This window comes from Octodon degus, unplaced genomic scaffold, assembly GCF_000260255.1.
Source record: "Octodon degus isolate 3935 unplaced genomic scaffold, OctDeg1.0 scaffold00026, whole genome shotgun sequence".
In the NCBI taxonomy this organism is placed as follows: Eukaryota; Metazoa; Chordata; class Mammalia; order Rodentia; family Octodontidae; genus Octodon; species Octodon degus.
In genome coordinates, this window is record NW_004524602.1 from 6,175,007 (window position 1) to 6,195,245 (window position 20,239).

General features: G+C 39.8%; 1 protein-coding gene and 1 pseudogene across 3 annotated transcripts in view; one reads left to right on the forward strand and one right to left on the reverse strand.

The window, feature by feature from the left end:
* The window catches only part of Lrrc49 (leucine rich repeat containing 49), a 157,242-nt gene that overhangs the window by 20,549 nt on the left and 116,454 nt on the right, over positions 1-20,239 (reverse strand). For 2 of the 3 annotated variants that reach the window (XM_004628769.2, XM_004628770.2), the window contains 3 exons: positions 16,378-16,547; positions 2,091-2,328; positions 210-395 (listed from right to left, as the gene is read on the reverse strand). In XM_004628769.2, coding sequence (XP_004628826.1) covers positions 210-395; positions 2,091-2,328; positions 16,378-16,547 — 594 coding nt within the window. The remainder of the gene's footprint in view (positions 1-209; positions 396-2,090; positions 2,329-16,377; positions 16,548-20,239) is intronic. The other variant, XM_023712689.1, reaches the window with a different exon arrangement.
* LOC105741845 lies at positions 3,057-14,871 on the forward strand (annotated as a pseudogene).

A 20,239-nucleotide genomic window follows, 5' to 3' on the forward strand; every position in this document is an offset into this window, starting at 1 on the left:
GTTAACTATTTTATTTTCAAAGTTATTCAGTACTTTATAAACTTCTGCATAGATTTTTAGCTTTTTAACATTTTAAGTATTGATTTTTTTCCCAAAAAAACAGTATTTCTCCAAAGTTTTATCACGGTTACTTAGATTCCTAACCATTTGAATCATTGTTTTCCCTAAAAAGGAGTATTTTATTCTGTAGCTCCCTTAGTTTTGCTTACCTCTGTTCCATTTATTTTCTGCATACTAAAATGGCTCAGCCTAAACAGTACGTAGTATTTCCAGAGTGTAAAATTGACCACTGGGTTTCCTTGCGGGTCGACTGTCAGCTGGTCAATACGACGAAGCTGTGCTAGTGCATTAAACTGCTGTAGCATCACAAGATTTGTTTCCCTGAATTTAAGGTGCTATAATAAGAGAACACAAAAATTCTGAGTATTAACATTAAAACTTCAGCAAAATAATCCAAAATAGTCCAGTAGTCCACAATAGTAGTGGGTTATTCGTAGGACTGGCAATGTCAGAAGTTGTTGACTTGAGCCTTGTACAGCTCAGCATATTACTATGGCTTTACTTTTTATAACTCATTTTTGTACTTTTCTGCTGGATGATTAAGACCAAGATAAAGCAAGACCTATATAACAAGAAATGTAACTTCTGTATCTGACAAGATCAGTCAAATTCCCTCAGGATTTACCCTGAAACCCTGTACCGCAATTTGCAGATCCTTTGTCAGTGTCAGCCATGTGGACGAGTCACAGCCATTGCTTGACCAATTTTCTCTCGTGAAAGCCTGAGAGAATGTTTTCTCTCCATGTGACTCTCCTTAGGCATACTCTGCATCATTGATTACCTCCTCTGTGGCCCCATAATCTCCTTTGCTGAGTTTACTCACCTACAACATTTAAACAGCAACTGAATACCCATCTCTGACAAAACTAAACAAAGAAAGGGGATACAAATGAAGGACCATTTTCTATTTATATATACAAAATAATCAGGCTAGATATACAGCTACTTTCTCTTAATTCAATGAGAAGAAAGATTTGCCAAAAAAAAAAGGTAGCCAGGGTATCACTGATGGAAGTCACCTAATAGTAAGTTCTGAGTGATTTCCTCTGTAAAAGACATCCTCATGAACAAACTATGATTCTTAAAAGTTATTTACATATGAAATACTTCAGACGCAAGCATTACAATGCTACATTGATAGTAAACTTAAAAAGGCCCTGGAAAAGAAGATTTTGTAACTTATAAATACAGGGTTCACCGTGATCTTCAGAAGAATCACTTTTATTTTGTTTTAATTACATTTTCTTTTCCTACCAGGAATCAAACTCACAACCTCACACCTCACTGTTAGTTATCACTACTTGCATCTTGCTAAATATGATAGCGATGAAATCAAGTCACTGAAGTGTCAAGACAAGAGTACTATTGGTGAATTTGGATTGTCTTTCCTCAACATATCATCTCTAGCTGTGCCTATCTTTGTTAGGGAGGATGAAATAAAGAACAAAAGAGGATGAAATAAAGAACAAAAGTTAGTATAAAAGATACCTGAGAAAAACAGCTTACAGAGAAAAACAAAATCATAATTCAAGAAGTGAGAACTCATTATAAATATCAGTTCCTACAAATGTGTACTACTAAATAATGCAATAACCTAATTGGGAAGGCTAACTGTCAAAGTTACCTTATTGATACACTAAAGTTCTTTTCAATGTTATTATGGTACTATTATAAAAATTCTATAATAAATATACATGTTTCACTAATACTAGGCACAATAGATAATATAGGACTTTGCAGTACAGTTGAATGCTTTATGAGATAGAAATATATAATTTGAATAAAGTTGTGCTGGAATTTTCTACTTTATAAAGGACTGTTCTTTAGAAATATAGTTTCTAATATTAACACAAAACTGTAAGACTATTTATGATTACTAATTTAAATTCCAGAGTGAAAAACCAACACAAAAACTTCATCTTCCTGCCAAATAAAAACTGCATAAATAAAAGTTAAAATGGGTCCTCGGCTTGAACACACAACATATGATTAAAGATAATTCGAATATACCACAGAAAGGAAATGTTTACCAGAGAATTAGGAAATTTCATCTTCAATTTGGGAAGCACTTGGACAATTTCATCGAATTCTATGAAGGTGAAGGAGACTGTGGTGATCATCCCTGCTGTCTGGACGCTCCAGTTCCGGTCCAAAGACTCTAGAGCGCCAGAGCCATAGAGGGAGAGAGTGTCCCCATCCACTTCCACGAGGTGCGTGTCTATGACAGACAAGCCTTGGAAAGTGCTGCTGAGTCCAGAGTCGACAGCCCTGCAAAGCCCACAGCACAATTTCAAGGGAAAGTCTTACCATGCCAAATAAATAAACAGACGAGGAAGACATACTGTGAAGGTGCTTGATATTTATATTGATTTCTAGAATTATACCCAGAGCACCTTACAATAAATTTCAATAGACTATCTGAAAGTTTTGTACCATCATAAGCACACAATTAATTAAAAAATAAGAATACTATGAACCACCACAACAAAACCCCACCTTTAAGCCCAAATGACATATATTAATGAAAGATAACCATTTAATATATCTTTAATACATCACTGATTCTTTATGTCAACAGAATTAGGATTTTGTAACCTGCAAAACTATCCAGCTAAGAAAAATGTATTTTACAAAATATTTCTATTATAAGAGCCATGCAATATAAAAATGTTTACTAAACATACTATTTTATTTATTTGTTTATTTTTTGGTAGGTCAGTTTCAATAATTAACACACTGCATACATTCTTCCTAGTGGTTAATTGCTATACAAGATGCGGACATGATACCTATTTACAAACACCATTAGAACAAATCCCTCTATTCATTAAGAGAATGTAACTATATATCTATTCTAAGATACAAAATGGACATTCAACTGTATCCCCCTTACTAAACATATTAGTAACTGTTAAAATACTTTGTGCCTCCACGCTGCACTAAGTGGTAATTTTGGCTTTCTATTTTTACTTTTTATCATTTTAAGTGATGCAGCTATGAATGGTATCAATGAAGACTTCCTCCCCAATTTGAATTTTAAAATGATGGGGGACAGCTCCTCACATGTCTACACCAAATCTCTTCATGTTACTGAATATGGTAATTATATTTTCAAAGTAGAAGGCACATTTTCTAAAAAGGCTGCTGCAGTGATAGCTAGAGCATGATTATCTTCGTCCAGCTCAACATTTCTGCTGTGAATAAGGACGTAATGAGGTACTCTACCCCACCTCTCAGCTTCATGCTCAGCTTTGTCCCCCAGTCCTCGAGGTAGGATTCTTCGCCCCACTACACCCCTCTGCCCTGCGTGTGCTGCTGAGCATTCTGCGCTCTCCCAACGCCCCCTTCTCACTGCGTACCATAATCACACTTGTGAACGGCCCTCTTCTTCCACACAGCAAATTCATTACAGTGATGGATGATGGTTTTCCCATCTTTGGGGCCCCCAAGTCCTACTTATGGACTCTTTACAATGTGTACCTTTTAATTACTAAAGACCTTCAGACTTTTATGATGCTGTGATGTGGGGAGGTAAGAGCCACCAACCATGGCCTTGGCAGCTTATTCCAAAGGCTCTAGTTAGCCCTTCACTCACTCACTTGTTGATTCAATAACAAGCTGGGTAATAGCACCAGTCTATTCTAAGTGAGTAAGCAATCAAGAAAACACAACGGCTTAATTTCCACCAGACTCGAGGCTTAAGAGAGACAATAACTTAACATTCAATAAGCACCTGTATATAAAGAGTCTTAGATGAAAGGTGTAGAAAGGTGAAGGCTGATAATATGAATTAGATCCATCTACTGTGCTTTGGATAGTACACTGAGTTAGAAAGAACATATAATTATTTCTGGAATAGGACTAAGGACAGCAGTCAGCATCCCACTGTCAACGAAGGCGTGTATCTACTGGAGCAATGACCACATTGCAGCGCAGTCACCTAGCGACTTCTGTCTCTCTCACTAAATATTGTGATCTTTCCGGGTTCAGAGTCCGCCACATTTCCTATGGTAGAGCCAGCAGGCAGCACAGCTCCTCGCAAACACTTTGCCCACAAATAATTCTTGAATTAATTAATGAGAAAAAATTTATGGGTTTCTGTTGAATCTTAAGGACGATGCTCTAGCCTTAGCTGACGTTTTCCCAGAAGCACAGAAGCAGTGATACAGGCAGAGATGGAAAGGCAGCAAGAAGTACACTCAGGAGAGGCAGCGACATAGCCAAGAAGGAAGGTCAAAGAAGGAAGAAAAGCTGGCTGCCTACGTGTATCTGATGGTCAGAGGGCCAGCAAAATAAGCTTAGTTTTAATGCAAAAATGATGGGGGGATTAAGAACTATGTCCCCAAAACATGACTAAATAAATCCTCTGGGAAGTGATATTGTTCTACACCTGTATTTGGAAGTGCCTTACTTTTGTCTATATAATTGAAAATTTAAGAATATAAACTCCAAAATAAAATGCTCATAGGGCCAGCCAGATAGCTCAGTGGACTAAAGTGCCGCTTAGGCAGAGTGCAGTGGCTGGGGTTCAATCCCCAGCCTGCTAAGCCAGCTCCACCCCTGGGGCGCGCTGAGACAGTCACCTGAAACAGGGCATAATGGTGCATGCCTGTTATCCCAGCAGTTGGGAGGCTGAAAACAGGAGAACCACTATCAGTCCGATCTACATAGTATGACCCTGTAGATCCTGTACTAAAAATACATTTAAAAAAGAAAGACAAAAAAAATTAAAAATAAAATGCCTATCATGAGAAAGGGATTATTTATTTTGTGTTAATTTTTTTCCAAGCAAACTTCTGGGAAAAAAGTAAATGAAATAAAAATGAATCTATAGTTAGCAGAACAGTACCATGGTTCAAAGTAATGTAATACCCAACTTATACAGGTCACGGACATTTGGCAAGAACAAACATGAGTCCTCGGCTATGGACAGGCTCAGCCTTGCCAATAGGAAACATAGCACCTGCCACACAGTCAGATAATATCTAACTCGTTTCAGCTATTTTCTGAATGAGGCTTTTAAGTGTACCCTTCCAATATTTACTACCTTGCTCCTATAAAGAGTGTATTGTGGGCTGGAGAGATGGCTCAGTGGTCTAAAGCACCTACTTGAAACAAGCTTAGCAAAGCACAGGGACCGCGGTTCAATCCTCCAGCACCACATGCCAGCCAGCCCCGCCCCCTGGTGGGCTGAGCTGGCCACACACACACACACACACACACACACACACAATAAATAAATGTAATAAATAAAAATAAATAAATATTAAAAAAAAGAGTGTATTGTGATTTCCATAAAAAGTGACTTAGAGAGCAGGTTAAGCAATGTTTACGTGTTGGGTATTGTCTTTGCAGTGTTCATAATATGTTTGGTAATTATGTCCACATCTGATTATAGATAGACATACATTAATTTGTTAACATTTGCTGTAATCCCACTATACAAAAGCTCTGTGCCAACAATGTGGGCATAGGCCACTAAGCCATCTGAGCTGATAAGGACAATCACTGTAGAGCTCGTGCAAGTTTTTGGACCTACCAAAGCTACTGCTTTTAGGCTATGGTTCCAGAAATATAACTACTTACATCTCACTCTGCAATCAACCCAAGAAACCCAGGGATGTACTTTCTAAACTGAAATGACCTCAACAACTCTTTAGTGGGTGTTCGTGGATAGCTTATTATGTGCCAGGTTTTGTGCTGGGCACTGGGGATACAAAAATAAATTAAGACATATTTGCCCTCAAAAAGCTACAGATCTGAATGGGTTGGAGTGGAAAGGAAGATAAATATGTACATTAAGTGTAACATAATGTGCTCATTGTTGTATAATGAATATTTAAACCATATGCTATGGAGCACAGAGAGGGGATGGCTAAGCCTTCTGGGGGGAGAAGTCAGGTTTCAGGAGGAAGCAGCATTTGAACTGATCCTTGAGTGATGAAGAGCAGAATTTCATCAGGAGCGAAGGGGAAGGCAACATGAACAAAGGCACTAAAGCCTGATCATGTGTAATGGCCTCCTGGAAGCACAGTTCCAGTATGGCTGGAACCCTGAAACACAGGACCACAGCTATGTACTGAGGTGTGGACACGAGCAGGAGGTAGATACAAAGGCTGGAAGGTCAGATTTATCCCATAAGGTTGAGGAATAGGAAAAGGGTTTTAAACAAAAAAGTAAGATTATATTCAACATGTGTTTTTGGACAAGTCCACAGTACCATGCACAGATCTGTACTGAAGCTGAGACGCAAGGATGAAGGAAGGGCCTGAGCCAGTCACCTGCCTGCGAGGAGGCCATGGCGGCGCATGGATGGATACAAGGAGTCAGGGTAGCAGAGTCAGCTTGTTCACAGGCGGGCACAACAACAATCACAATAATCACAAAACAGTGTGGTGCAGTAGAAATGGCACTGGCAAGAGAAGCAGACCTTTATTCAAATCCCAGAGCTGCCATTAAGAGATGATTTTGGGGGCCACCTTTTTAATTTCTTTCAGTTTCATTATATATAAAATGGTGATCATAATATGCAAAGATTAGAAATAACACAGGTATAAAGCCATTCTCATACTTAGCTCAACACACTTTAGTGATTATTATTAACAGAGAAGAAGACAGACTTACAGATATATAAGAAAAAATAAAGTAGGAGTTAGAGATCAGCTGGCTGTGGAGAAAGGGGAGGGAGGAGTTAAATGTAACTTTCATTTGCAGAGGGGGTAACTGGGTCATCTGGTGCACTTTTTACCTCTGTCTAACCATTTACACTATAAAGTTGGTATTCTTATCTGGAGAACTTGCATTTTAAAATTTGCTTTCCAGTAAAGCCCAATACATTTCTAAGTGTATTATCTAATTCAAATTTTAATTATACAACAACATACAACAGTATGACACCAAATAGCAATTATCCTCAACATCTTTGTCAGGTAACTTGAAGTGTTCATCTGTTCATCCTGATCTTCAGATATGAATGAATCAGGAAAATATTCTATGCCTTAATTAGTGGAGAACCCCAAGGAAAGAGAGATGACTAATGTAACGCAATAAAGTTCTGAAATCCAGGCTAAATGTAAAACATACTCATAAATGGCTTGAAGGAAAAAGACAATATTTCAAAGATCTATGTATTTTTTACCTTTTGACTTTTTGTAACAGGCTAAAACAGAAATACTTAAAATCTTTCGGAAGATTATTTTCCCAATGAATAAGTGGTGCTGATTCCTATAATAACTTATTTTATGAATTTCTATTACAACATTCATAGGTGTGGAAATTCATTTTATGCATTATATTTTATTATAGTAGTGTTGGCTAAAATACCACAGTATTCACAGACAGGAAATGACCAAAAATAAGGCCACTTCACTGCATGCATCCAATGTAAGCAAAGAAGACATTACCCCAAGCGCTTTCCCACTTCTGCCAGGCAAAAGAAACCTGTAATGTGTCATTTTACAGGAAAGCCGTCCCAAGTACAGTGAACAGTGAAATCATTAATGGAATATAAAAAAGTTTTAAAGAATTTCTTCCCTTTATGTGCCTATAACTTTTCATGGACACTTGTTTCCAGGCATTTAGTTACACACCCATAAGCCAAAGGTCACAGACACTGTTAACACAAGAATTAGCCACTTCCCTGCCACTACGAAATACTAAAGAGTATAAATGATTGCTTAAAATGGAAAACCTTATGTAGTATTAAAAAAAAAAAACTGAAACACTAAGAGATCTTATAGCTCTCTGACTAGCTTTCCACCTTTAGAAAGAATGAGGCTTATGTCATTCTCAAAAGATACATTTTCATTATATTTTTAAAGACATACAGAATGTAGCAAAACAACTCCAAACCCTGAAAACGCTTCAGTTTGCACTTGCAGATAAAAGGGCAGGTAGGCTGAGCACATGTGTTTAAGGCATCTTCCTCTAAGACCCCATTAAATAACGGTAAAGCAATCGAGAAGGTCTAAGCCCACCAGAAGCACAACGGGGGAGGACTGCTGGCAACAGGAGAACCCAGCACACTTCTGGAAGCCTGAGGAGTGGTGCAGAGGAGGGAAAGCTGTAGCCTTAGCATGCATGGAGAGTAAGAACCAAGGTGACAGGTGAACCACTCACAAGAACTCTGACAATGGATGAAGGGCAAGTATGGTGAAGGATGAAGTGAGTGAGAGTGAAAAGGGGGGCGCCAACTGAAGTTCTGTGCAGGGCCCCTCCTGCCACCCTACTTCCCCCTTCTACATTGTTGGTGGGGATATAAACTAGTACAACTGCTATGGAAATCAGTAGGGAGATTCCTCACAAAATAAAATAGCAATTCCATTCAATGCGGCTATTCCTCTTCTAGATCTACTCCCCAAAGAGGTACCATATCACAGTGATCCACGCATACCCACATTTACAGCAGCACAACTTAAGAGTAGCTAAATCCTAGAACTGGCTTATATGACCACCAACAGATGAACAGATAAAGGAAATGTGAATTTATATACAATGGAGGGGCTGGGGAGATAGCTCAGTGGAATAAGTGCTTGTCTGGCAAGCACAAGGTGCTGCGTTCAATCCCTGGTACCACACACACACACACACACACATACACACACACACCATGGAGGGCTACTAAGATACAAAGATGGAATGAATTTGAGTCCTTTGTAGGAAGATGGGTGCACCTTGAATCCATATGTTAAGTGAAACTAAATCAGACAATAAGCTTAAATATCATATGGTTTCTTGTATACAAGAAATCAAAGTATAAATACATTGAACAAATCGAAAGATAGATAGTAGGACACAGGGAGATCTTTTGCAAAAGGGAAGAAGTCCAAGAGATGGAAAGAAGTAGAAGAAGAGAAGAGTAAGTGGACATAAAAACAACCAAGCACCTGCGTAAGCAGATGCAGGTGTCAGAGGTTCGATCCCTGCTGTGCTGTGCCAGCCCCGCTCCCCTGCACCTGGGGTGCACTGAGACAGTGATTGAGATTGGGCATGGTGTTGCGCACCTGTAATCTTGGGAGGCTGAAAACAGGAGAATCACTAGGAGTCTGATCTGTGTAGTGAGACCCTGTAGACCCTACACTAAATACACACACACAAAAAGAACTACGATGTGTTATGTCTGTGCAGCAACTCCCCAAGCTAAGTGTAGTCATAATATGCTGTAAGCATGTACTTATAATTACAAAAAGAATTAAGAGGTATCATGTACATACCCCAATTACCCACAGTGATTGTATTCATTATGTGATACAAACTGTACTAATAAAAAATGTAGCTGCATATAACCTTCAACCAAACAGCTCTACATCTAGAAATGTGGCTTAGAGATATCCTTGTTCATGTCTATAAAGACACTTACAAAGAAGTCATTATAGTCTTGTTTGTTGCAGTAGAGTAGGTACAATAAGAAAAAAGAAATGAAACATCAGAAAAACAACAAAACGACAGGAATTAGTACAGAACTTTCTACAATAGCAATGTAAATGGTCTTAACTCTCTAATCATGAAACACAAGCCAGTAGACTGGATCTAAAAGCAAGAGTCACCTGTGTGTTGCTTGTAAGAATCACATCTCATCTACAAAGACAGCCTGATAGTCAAAGGATGGAAAATGATATCTCAAGCAGTTGCAGCCTGTAAGCAAGGAAGAACAGCTATACTTTCATCCAGCAAAGCTGACTTCAAATCAAAGATGGTCTAAAGAAATGAAGAAGTCACTGCATATGGGAAATGGAACAACATACTGAGAAGAGAGTACAACTGTAAATATATATGCACCTAACACTGGCACCCCTAGCTTTATGAACTGTATTTGACATAAAAGGACTGAGAGATTCAAATATAGTCACAGTGGGGGACTTTAGTGCCCCACTTTCACAGGTAAATAGGTCAACCAAGGAGCTGGGGAGATGGCTCAGTGGAATAAGCGCTTCCCTGGCAAGCGCAAGGGCCTGAGTTCAATCCCCGGTTCTGCAAGAAAAACAAACAAACAAACAATAGGTCAACCAAACAAAAAGGCAACGAAGAAACATCAAGAGTTAAACTACATTTTATATCAACTGGAGTCAAGAGCTACGGATCCAGTACTTCAGCCAACGATAGCACACTTTCTTTTTACAGCTCATGGAACTTTCTCCAGAATCATCTAATTTTAGGCCATACAGCATGTCTCAGTAAATACAAAAGGGTTGGAATAATAATCTGCAGCCTATCAGATTAAAATGGAACAAAACTAGAAATCAACAGCAAAAGAAACCACAGAAACTATCTAAACACATGGGAAAATGAATAATTCACTCATGAATGACCAATGAGTCAGAGAAGACATCAGGAGAGAAATACAAAAATTCCTAGAATCAAATGAAAATGTAAACACAATATATCAGAATCGGTGGGACACAATGAAAACAGTTCTAAGAGGAAAGTCTACAGCTATGAGTGTCTATTTCATTAAAACAGAACAATCCCAAACAACCTAACGAGGTCCAACTAGACCTTAAAGACATACAGGAAACATTTCACTCAATGATAGTAGAATGTACATTCTTCCTAGTACATGAAACATTCTCCAGGATAAACCATATGTCAAGCCATAAAGTAAATCTAAATAAAAATGTAAAAAGATTAAACATACAGACTATTTTTTTCTGACTACAAAGAACTAAAACTATAAATAAGGAACAGGATAAATCTAGAAAATTCACAATACTGAAACTAAACTCCTCACTTCTAAACAGCCAATAGCCTGAAGAAGAAAGCACGGAAAAACTTTAAAATACAGCTCATCATACAAGTTATAGTGTGCAAAGTAGCAGTAGAATTATAAAGAATAGCAGACTATTATGCTCGGTGGCCACGTAAGCACTATTACAGCAGATGGGATCAAAGACGAGATTCTGGCTGGGGAGACAGCTCGGCTGTCTAAGCACCTGCCTGGCCAGCGCAAGGACCTGGATTTGACCCTGGTACCGCATGCTGTGTTGGCCACGTGCTGAGCTGGTCACTGGGACCAGGTATGGTGACACAGCCTACAATTCTGGCGCTGGGAAGGCTAAGACAGAGGATCGCTACAAGAGTCAGGGATGTGTAATGAGACCCTGTACCAAATAAATAACGATTTAAAAAAAAAAAGATTTAGTTATACATGATAAAAGTTACCAATAAAAGAAATATATACATAAAGAGACAGAGATATAATTTGAGGAATAGAGATCAGCCCAATTTCACCTATCATAATAAGTACTGTATCTACAGTTTATAAATGGAAAAAAAGCATCAAACACATTTAAAGTTTGATAGAAAAGAATCAGTAAACTACACCTTTAAAAAAGTAGTCACACATATGAAAGAAAAACTAGCTGAATATGGTATTAAGAAGGTCAAAGACAAGAAGCTTTCAATATAAAGAATGTCACCTGGTCAAATGCTACAGCGAGATCAAACAAAATAAGGACTTAAAACTCAAAAAAAAAGCCCAGATTTTTTTGGTTAAAATCTCTGGGTTTAGACGTACACAAAGTCTAACAAGCTCTAAATTTCTTATGTAAGAGATTTTATAGGAATCAGAAAACTACAAATTAAACTAGAAAACCCCACTCTACAATCATTAGAAGATGTAGGTAGCAGATCTGGGATATGTCCTACCAATTATTCTGTTGGGCTATCCTGCAAGTTTTCTTTCTTCCACTTCCTTTACATGAATGTCTGCTGCAGTTCCTTGATTCCCTAGGTTTTAGGTCACTAAAAAGGGCTAGATGAAGAATATACAACAGTGCTTCCATGGCAGTTTGAATTTATATTTGTCCAAGGCACATCTTTTGCCAGTAGTGACGGACCCCTTTCCTAATGATCTTTAGTGCTGTCCATACCCTCCCTCCGAACCCACCCATCCGCTTTCTCAGCTCTCCCAAACTCCTCGTGTTCCCTGCTTAAAGGTCTTCGACTCTGTAGAACTCCCACGAAAAATCTTGAAATTCTGGGCAGTAACTACATGGCACAACAATTTCCACTAACAGAAACTTCCTTTTACTTGATCGCTTATTTTTGAGAGCATAAAAGTGAGTGAAGACTCCATAATATTAAGTTACAGAATTTTGGATCATAAGCTAAAAATTCAAATATCAAGAAAATCACACTGCTAATCTGGAGTCGGCCCATCTGAGATGGTTTTTCCATGCACGCCAGCATTTACTGCAGCCGCCAGCCCTGGTAAAACTGGAGCAGCAGCCAGCCCAGCAACAACACAGACAAACGGCAGAGATGGGGGAGAGGCGGTGAACCTGCTGAGTCGGTGGGCCCTGGCTTTCCCCTCAGTTCTGTCACCAATAGCGTCGGTCTACGATAATGGTTTTAATTCAGGCTGATGGTTAATTCCCTCTATCCCATCTCAGCACTGATCTCACTTTTATATTCTTCATCTTCAACTTCACTTTGACTTCGAGTTGCAGAAATATTAAACTTCCTCTCAATCTACTAACAAGTGTTTGTGGCTCAGTTCTCTGAAAATCTTTCCATCATCACACTTGAAACATTTTACTTCTTGACCTTGAGACTCTCTCATTATTATCAGACCTTTAGCTTCTTTACTGCTATCCCTAGTACTATTTCTAGAACAAACTCACTCAACAATTCAGACTGTAGTTGCTATAATTTCAGGGTCTTTTCTAAAATAGACCACATACTGGTCCATAGGTCATGCTTAAGTATGTGCAAGAAAACAGAAATTGTCCCATGCACATTATCAGACCACAGTGCAATGAAACTGGAAATAAATGACAAAAGAAACCAGAAAAAAACTTTAAATACATGGAAACTAAATGACATCCTACTCAGCAACCAATGGGTCACAGATGAAATTAAACAAGAAATTCAACAATATCTACAATTCAATGAAAATTCAAGCACAACTTATCATAAATTATGGGAGACAATGAAAGCAGTTCTCAGAGGGAAATTCATAGCTGTGAACTCACACATTAGGAAAACAGAACGGGAACAAATAACTACCCTAATGCTGCACCTTCAACAACCTCTAGAAAAGGAAGAGCAATCCAAACCCAGAGCCCAAAGATGGGAGGAAATCATAAAGATTAGAGCAGAAATTAATTCAATTGAGATGAAGAAAACAATTCAGGGTCTTGAACCACAATTAGTTCCTCGAATTCTCCTTTCCAGTTAGCTCCATGTGGATATCAAAAGAAGTTGAAAAATGTAGAGACACACTATATTTCTTACAGAAATGTTACTATCATACTAATGTTAAATCTTCTGAAATTAATAAACTTAAATGTACTTTAAGTATGAATATAAACATTTATTTTAGGTTAAATGATTCAGAAGTTTATGGATGGAAAAATAGGTATGTGAGAATTGACACTTGAAAAGAATAGTGAGATCATATTTCCCCTACTCGTTATTAAAACTTACTATGAAACTATCACAAAAGAATCTGATATTGGCATTAAAATATATACCATAGATTAGCAGAATGGGATACATTCAGAAATTTATACACATTTTTATGGGAACGTAATGTAAGATAAAGATGGCATTCTTACTGAAAAGGAAAAATATTTAATTAAGAAATGTTATTAGAAAACTGACGAGCCAATTAAAATGAAATCAAGTTAAACCCTTATTTAACATTGTCTACTACAAAAATGAATTCAATGTATCAAAAGACTAATTTTTAATGTATTTAATACAGGGTTTATAGGGTCTCACTACATAGGTCGGACTCAAGTGATCCTCTTGTTTTCAGCCTCCCAAGCACTGGGATTAGGTGGGCACCACCACGCCCAGTCTCAATCCTCTCAGCACCGCCTGCATGCTGGGGATGGAACCCTTGGTCCCTGCATCTGCCTAAGCAAGCACTGTAATCTGCTGAGCTATCTGGCTGGCCCCAAAGGACTAATTTTTAAGCCTCTTTTATTTTTACTTTCTCAAGTAAAAAAAGCTTTTTTTTTTTTTTTTAAAAAAAAAATTAGGCTTATTGATACAGTTTAGACATACATCATGACTATGTTCACCAGAGGGGCTTGTACCTGTACATCATGTGTCTTAATTTCTTTTTTCCCCATTTCATTCCCTTCTTTTTAAAGTCCTTATTAAAATTTTAGAGGCTTTCGGTTCGGTCGATTCGTGGCCTAAGAGGCAGGCAGTCAGGGCGCCCAGCCAGAATGGCATGATTCTGAAGCCCCACTTCCACAAGGACTGGCAGCGGCATGTGGCTACGTGGTTCAGTCGGCCAGGTAGGAAGATCCACAGGCGCAAGGCCCGGCAGGCAAAAGTGTGCCGCATCGCCCCGCGCCCTACGTTGGGACCCATCCGGCCCATTGTGTGCTGTCCCACAGTGGAAATCCACACCAAGGTTCGAGCCAGTGGGGACTTCAGTCTGGAGGAGCTGAGGGTGGCTGGTATGCACAAGAAGGTGGCCCCGATCACTGGCATCTCGGTGGCCCCAATGTGGAGGAACAAATGCACCCTGCAGGCCAACGTGCAGGGGCTGAAAGAGCGCCCCTCCAAGCTCACGCTCTTCCCCATGAAGCCACTGGCCCCCAATAAGAGAGACAGCTCTGTTGAAGAACTCAAGTTGGCCACCCCGCTGACAGGACCTGTGATGCCCATCAGGAACGTCTACAAGAAGGACAAGGCCAGGGCCATCACAGGGAGGAAAAGAACTTCAAGGCCTTCGCCAGTCTGCATGTGGCCGGCGCCAGCCCTGGGCTCTTTGGCATCCAGGCAAAGGGAGCCAAGGAAGCCGCAGAGCGGGATGTTGAGAAGAAAAAATACGACATTGTTGGGATTTTGTAATAAATGCTCAGAAAAGCTAAAATAAATAAATAAAATTTAAAAAATAAAATTTTAGAATAAAACTTGCAAGATTACTTGCATAAACATAGAACTGGAAAACCTTAGGGCAGATACCAAAAAATTTTTCAAAGACAGACATCAAAAACAGTACTCATGAGCATTATTTTATAAATCTAAACTCCAATGCTATAAAGTTTTAACAGTATAAAATGTTACAGGTCTAACTTGGTAAAATTATATCTGACATTAAGTAATGTTAAAAGTAGCTCTAGGACTGTATTAGAAAGGTGTACCAGTTATATAAGTTAGCAAAATTTCTATTCTTATTGCCTTATTTTTCTAGTTAAAAGAGGAGAGAGGTTTTATTTGTGGGTTCTCAAGTATGAAAAACACAGTTTGATAGAAAGAAAGTATAATGTATGACCGAAATTTTAGAAGTTAACCTAAATATATGTCAAACTCTAATTTCAGAAAATGTCTAAAGCATTATTCTAATGCCTTTGTACATGAGAGGCGTAAGGAATTCTAACTAAACACTTGAAATAAAAGCTGCTGTTTGAAATGCATTTTAACATTTGGTTAAGATAATAAAACAAATGTGTTTTCCCAGATAAGAATTTAAATACATCTGATCTTTGATTTTTAGGCATATATATATTGTATATAATATATATATGATATATACGTTGCATGTTTTCTCATCCACTGGATTCCAATATGCTTTCCTGACGTGAACAGGAATGCACGGAGCATGGGCAGTGTTGTCAGAATTGCTTATTCTGTGATACAAGAGAAGAGGCCGTGAGCCACAGAAACACACAAACCCTACAGACTGTAACTGAATACTTATTCCAATTTGATCCCAAAGGGTTTATTACTTCTAGTCAGACTGAGGTCTAGTACTGGCTACTGGGAAGACAGCAGTGGCGAAGATTATCAAGACCTTTTGCCTTACAAAGCTTGCACGAGCAAGACAGACATGAAATGACTAACCACCAAGTAGGTTACAGGAAAGAACTCGGAGGACAGCAGGACAGGGAAAGAAAGGGAGTCCGCTGCAGCTCTGCAGTCAGAGAACGGTTGAAACATGAGCCTGCTGGGGTGGCTCCGAGTTAGCTAGGCGGGGTCAGGAAGGGCTGCCCGCAGTAGAAGTCTAGTCCTATAGGAATGTTCTGAGCTAGGAAAGAAAGGAACTCAAAGCAGGTCAGCACAACCGTAGAAGGCCTCTGCTACGGGATGCAGCAAGTAAGGGGGCTAGGCCACATGAGCCTGCATTAAATAACCTAGACTTTTCTTATAAACACCAGGAAACTACTGGAAGGTTTCTCAACTTCTCTTCTGAATTTTTCCATCGTAACGTCTTACTGTAAGTTTCTACTTTCAGTAGCCTTTCTCAATTAAGAAAACTACGCTTTAGAAGGAATTCAATGTGGAATGGCTTCCAAGCCTTGACCCCAGCTCAGTTCTTTAAAGAAGCGAGCATCCTGCAAGTGTCACAGGGCATACCCTGTGTCCTCTGGCAGTGGAGAGACGGTGCTTCCCTCTGTCTGGCAGCAGTCCTGGTCCTGAGGGGGCGAGGCGGACTCTTTGCGATCTTGATTTGTAGCACTGTTGGCTACTCGTTGCTGCAAGTCCCAGTGTCGAGCTACGTTGTTAATTGTTAATCTTTTCTTCTCCTATGACAAGAATTACAAAATATAAATTTCTGAAGAGTGAGGTCCAGGAACATATTGCTTGTGGTTTCTTATAGTACTTTTCATTTTTATTTTTATTTATTTTTTTCTCTCTCTCTTTTTTTTTTTTGTGGTACCGGGGATTGAACTCAGGACCTTGTGCTTGCCAGGCAAGCACTTACTCTACTGAGCTATCTCCCTGGCCCCTCTTACAGTACTTCTCAATAGAGACTATTTCTTGTAAGTGGCCACTCAATACCCATTCTAAAGCGACACTCCAGAGGCCTGCACCTACCTGTGCATTCAGATATGATAATGTTCTGTCACTATGAAGAAGAAAAATCACACAAATAATATATACTCCTTGGAAACTATTAAAAATAAAATTTATCACAAAATTTCTATCTGAAATTAAATTTGACAGAAATGTATATGCCTGTCTTTTTAATTTATTTTTTAGTCATTTATTTATTTGTTTATTTTTGGGCACAGGTCCTCACTATGCAGCTCAGACTCACAGTGATCCTCCAGTCTCAGCCTCCCTAGCACTGGGAGGAGGCGCGTGCCACCATGGCTGGTTTCAGGGCGGGCATGGCATGGAGTACCAAGGATCAAACATGGGACCCTGTGCTTGCCAGGTAGGTGCTTAGACCACTGATCTATCTCCCCAGCCCATGCCTCTGTCTTTGCACATAGCAAAAAACAAAAAAAAAACAAACAAAAAAAAAAACACCTTTTTTTTTTTTTTTTGTGGAACTGGGGATTGAACTCAGGCCTTTGTGCTTGCCAGGGAAGCACTTATTCCACTGAGCCATCTCCCCAGCCTCAAAAAACCTCTTAATATTTTAATTTTCCTACCCAAAATTAGGATGAACATGGCATTACAATCTTGGTGGAGAGGAAAGAGGAGAGACACTAATTAGTATTCCAAGTTTAAAAAGCATAAACTGTAAAGTCTAAAAATGAAACCAAAATATTGTCTGAACTACTAAAAGAAATTGCTAAGCTGAAGTGTTTCTAAATAACTAGCACCATTTTAAAAGAATAGAAAATAAATGAATTCATTATATGGAATGTCTTAAAATAGTGTTTTTCTAACTTTAAGGTATTTCAAATCACCTAGCAAGTTTTTCAAAACAGACTGCTGAGGCTGGGTGTGGTGGTGCATGCCTGTAATCCCAGCACTAGGGAGGCTGAGGCAGGAGGATCGTTGTGAGTTTGAGGCCAGGATGGACTACAAAGTGAGCTCAAGGCCAGCCTGAACCACATAGGAGCCCCTGTCTAAAAAAGAGCAAAAAATCCAAAAACAAACAAAACGCCCCAGACTGCCGAAGCTCAGCCCATGCTGCCTTGTGTGGTGTGGGGCTTGCCACCTTACACCACCAACCGACTCACAGCTACTGCTAGTGGTGCCAGCTCATGCGCCTCCCTTGAAAGCCACTGGCTGGGGACACCAGAGCCCAGTTCTCTCACAGAAACCCCGTTGAGAAAAGCAGCTCTAAGCCACTGAAAGAAATCTGTGCTAGATTAAAATATTTCTGTCCCATTTATATTCAATTTATACTACCTGGGATAAAGAATTCCTATTTGAGGGAAGTCCCTGTTACCAAAGGTTAACACTGTGAAATAGAATTACAACTAGATCAGAATACTAAAACTAGACACATTCCCTTTCCTCTTTGCTACAATGACCATCTGCCAAGGAAAGACCAGCTGAGTGGGGCACAGCCGCCCCCCTCCCAGCTCCCTGGGCCGGCAAAGGCTGGAGAGAGGTTCACTGCCTGCCCCTCCATGCCCGGGTATATGGACAATGACCACTTCGAGCTGCGCCTCTCCGTTTACATTTGTTTATAGAAGGTTTGAGCCTGTACGTATGACTCAGATCGGAATGAAAAGTGGGGCAGCTTGCTTAACTACACTAAACTTTTGAGACTTTTATTCTCTACTTAGAACTTCTATTTCTGTACTTTGGGCCTGGGCTCCTTGTGCTGTTGTTTGGTATTTCAGATTTGTCTCATAGTTAAGCAGGTTACAGTGAAGATGTACATACACTTCTGAGATGTGCTGCCATTTGACGTATGTCCTCTTTATCTAAAGCAAGTTGGACTCTGCTGTTCTACTAGAAAAACATCACTCTCTAATCGGTAATAAGAAGTCACTCTACCTGAAGGAATTTTATTTTAGTTACTTGCTGCTGTCTGTGCCAGCCCAATTTTTAATCTAAGCAATGTTGCTATTTTTACTTAGCACCAAGGTCACTGGCTCCTTGCACTTGGCTTTCTGGCTGACAGGGTTGGCAGAAAGGAATATTCTTAATGAGGTTTCTACAGCAATGCCTAGAAAAAGAGCCCTAAAATATCTCCAACCACCGGGCATGTGAACAAATTCCTAACAAGCTAGCTCTGGAAACGCACGCACTTTCTCACACCCATGCTAAAGTTAAGCTTCTTTTTCTTGGGTCATTAATACCAAGTTAACACCAGGTTGCCTGGAAGAATGACTAGTTTTCTTGGGGTCACGAGAAGGAAGAGACACTTTAAGGCAGGAGTGTGTCCTGAGAACCCCGAGGATCACCAGGGCCCAGAATGCCGCAAGATGGCTCTGGCCAAAGAAGCAAAAGAAAGGCTTCATTGTGCTAGATATTCTGCCCGGTAGAAGAGGGAGCCCGAAGAAAAGTTGAAGGGCCAGCCAAATAGTGGATTAAAGCACCTGCAAGCAGGCGCAGGGGCCAGGGGTTCGATCCCCGGGGCGCGCTGACATGGCAATTGAGATTGGGTGTGGTGGCGTGCACCTGTAATCCCAGCTCTTGGGAGACTGTAAATAGGTGGATCACTACAAGTCTGATCTAATAGTGAGACCGTGAACACCCTGTAGGCCCGCCCCCAAAATACCAAAAAAAGAAAAAAAGAAGAAAGAAAGAAAGAAAAGTTGAGTATAAAGATCATGGAGGCATGTGGTCTATGATTACCTTTGTAAGAGCTGGATGGCTATAAATTTGCAAGTCTGTGTTAAAGTAACAAATATTTTAGAAAATGCCACATTTCAAATTTGGCCATTTCAATCTATTCTTTGCAACCCAAGTGAAACTATCAAAGTACACGTCATAAGTGCCATGTCCCTTCATTTCCATTGTGAGGAAAAAGACCAAAAATACAGGCCCATGCACCCCCCTGTCCTCTGGACCCAATTCATGCTATTTTTGTAATGATCAGCATGTGGAGTTGAACAGAAAGAAAATGCCGAAGATCTGCTGCATCCCTACTCTAGCTCTGAGCAAGGGCTGGAGCCCGGGTGCACTGATATCTGTATGCTTTACTGAAAACAAAAAGCTAAGTCATCCTTACGAAGGAGTCCTAGTAGGGACCTGAAGGAAACCATTCGCTACTTTCCAAAGTTACAGCGTTTGTTTTGATCTGCACAAGGGTGCGAAGCCAGGGCCTTCACGTGGGGCTACATTTGCAGCACCCTCCCTTTTAACTTTGAGCCACGTGTTTTTCTCCATGTTTGCTATCTATGTATACTTCCTCAAGGCTGATGGTAAGAAGGCAGCTGAGCTGGGTATCACAACATTTCCATCGAAAGTGACGTCAAGCGTGATCGGAGCCCACACCAAGCTGCTCCCAACCTGGAAGCCTTCTTGCTAAATCACCAGTGGATTAGATTCTGCCTTTCCACACTCTAGAACTCTCCATGAG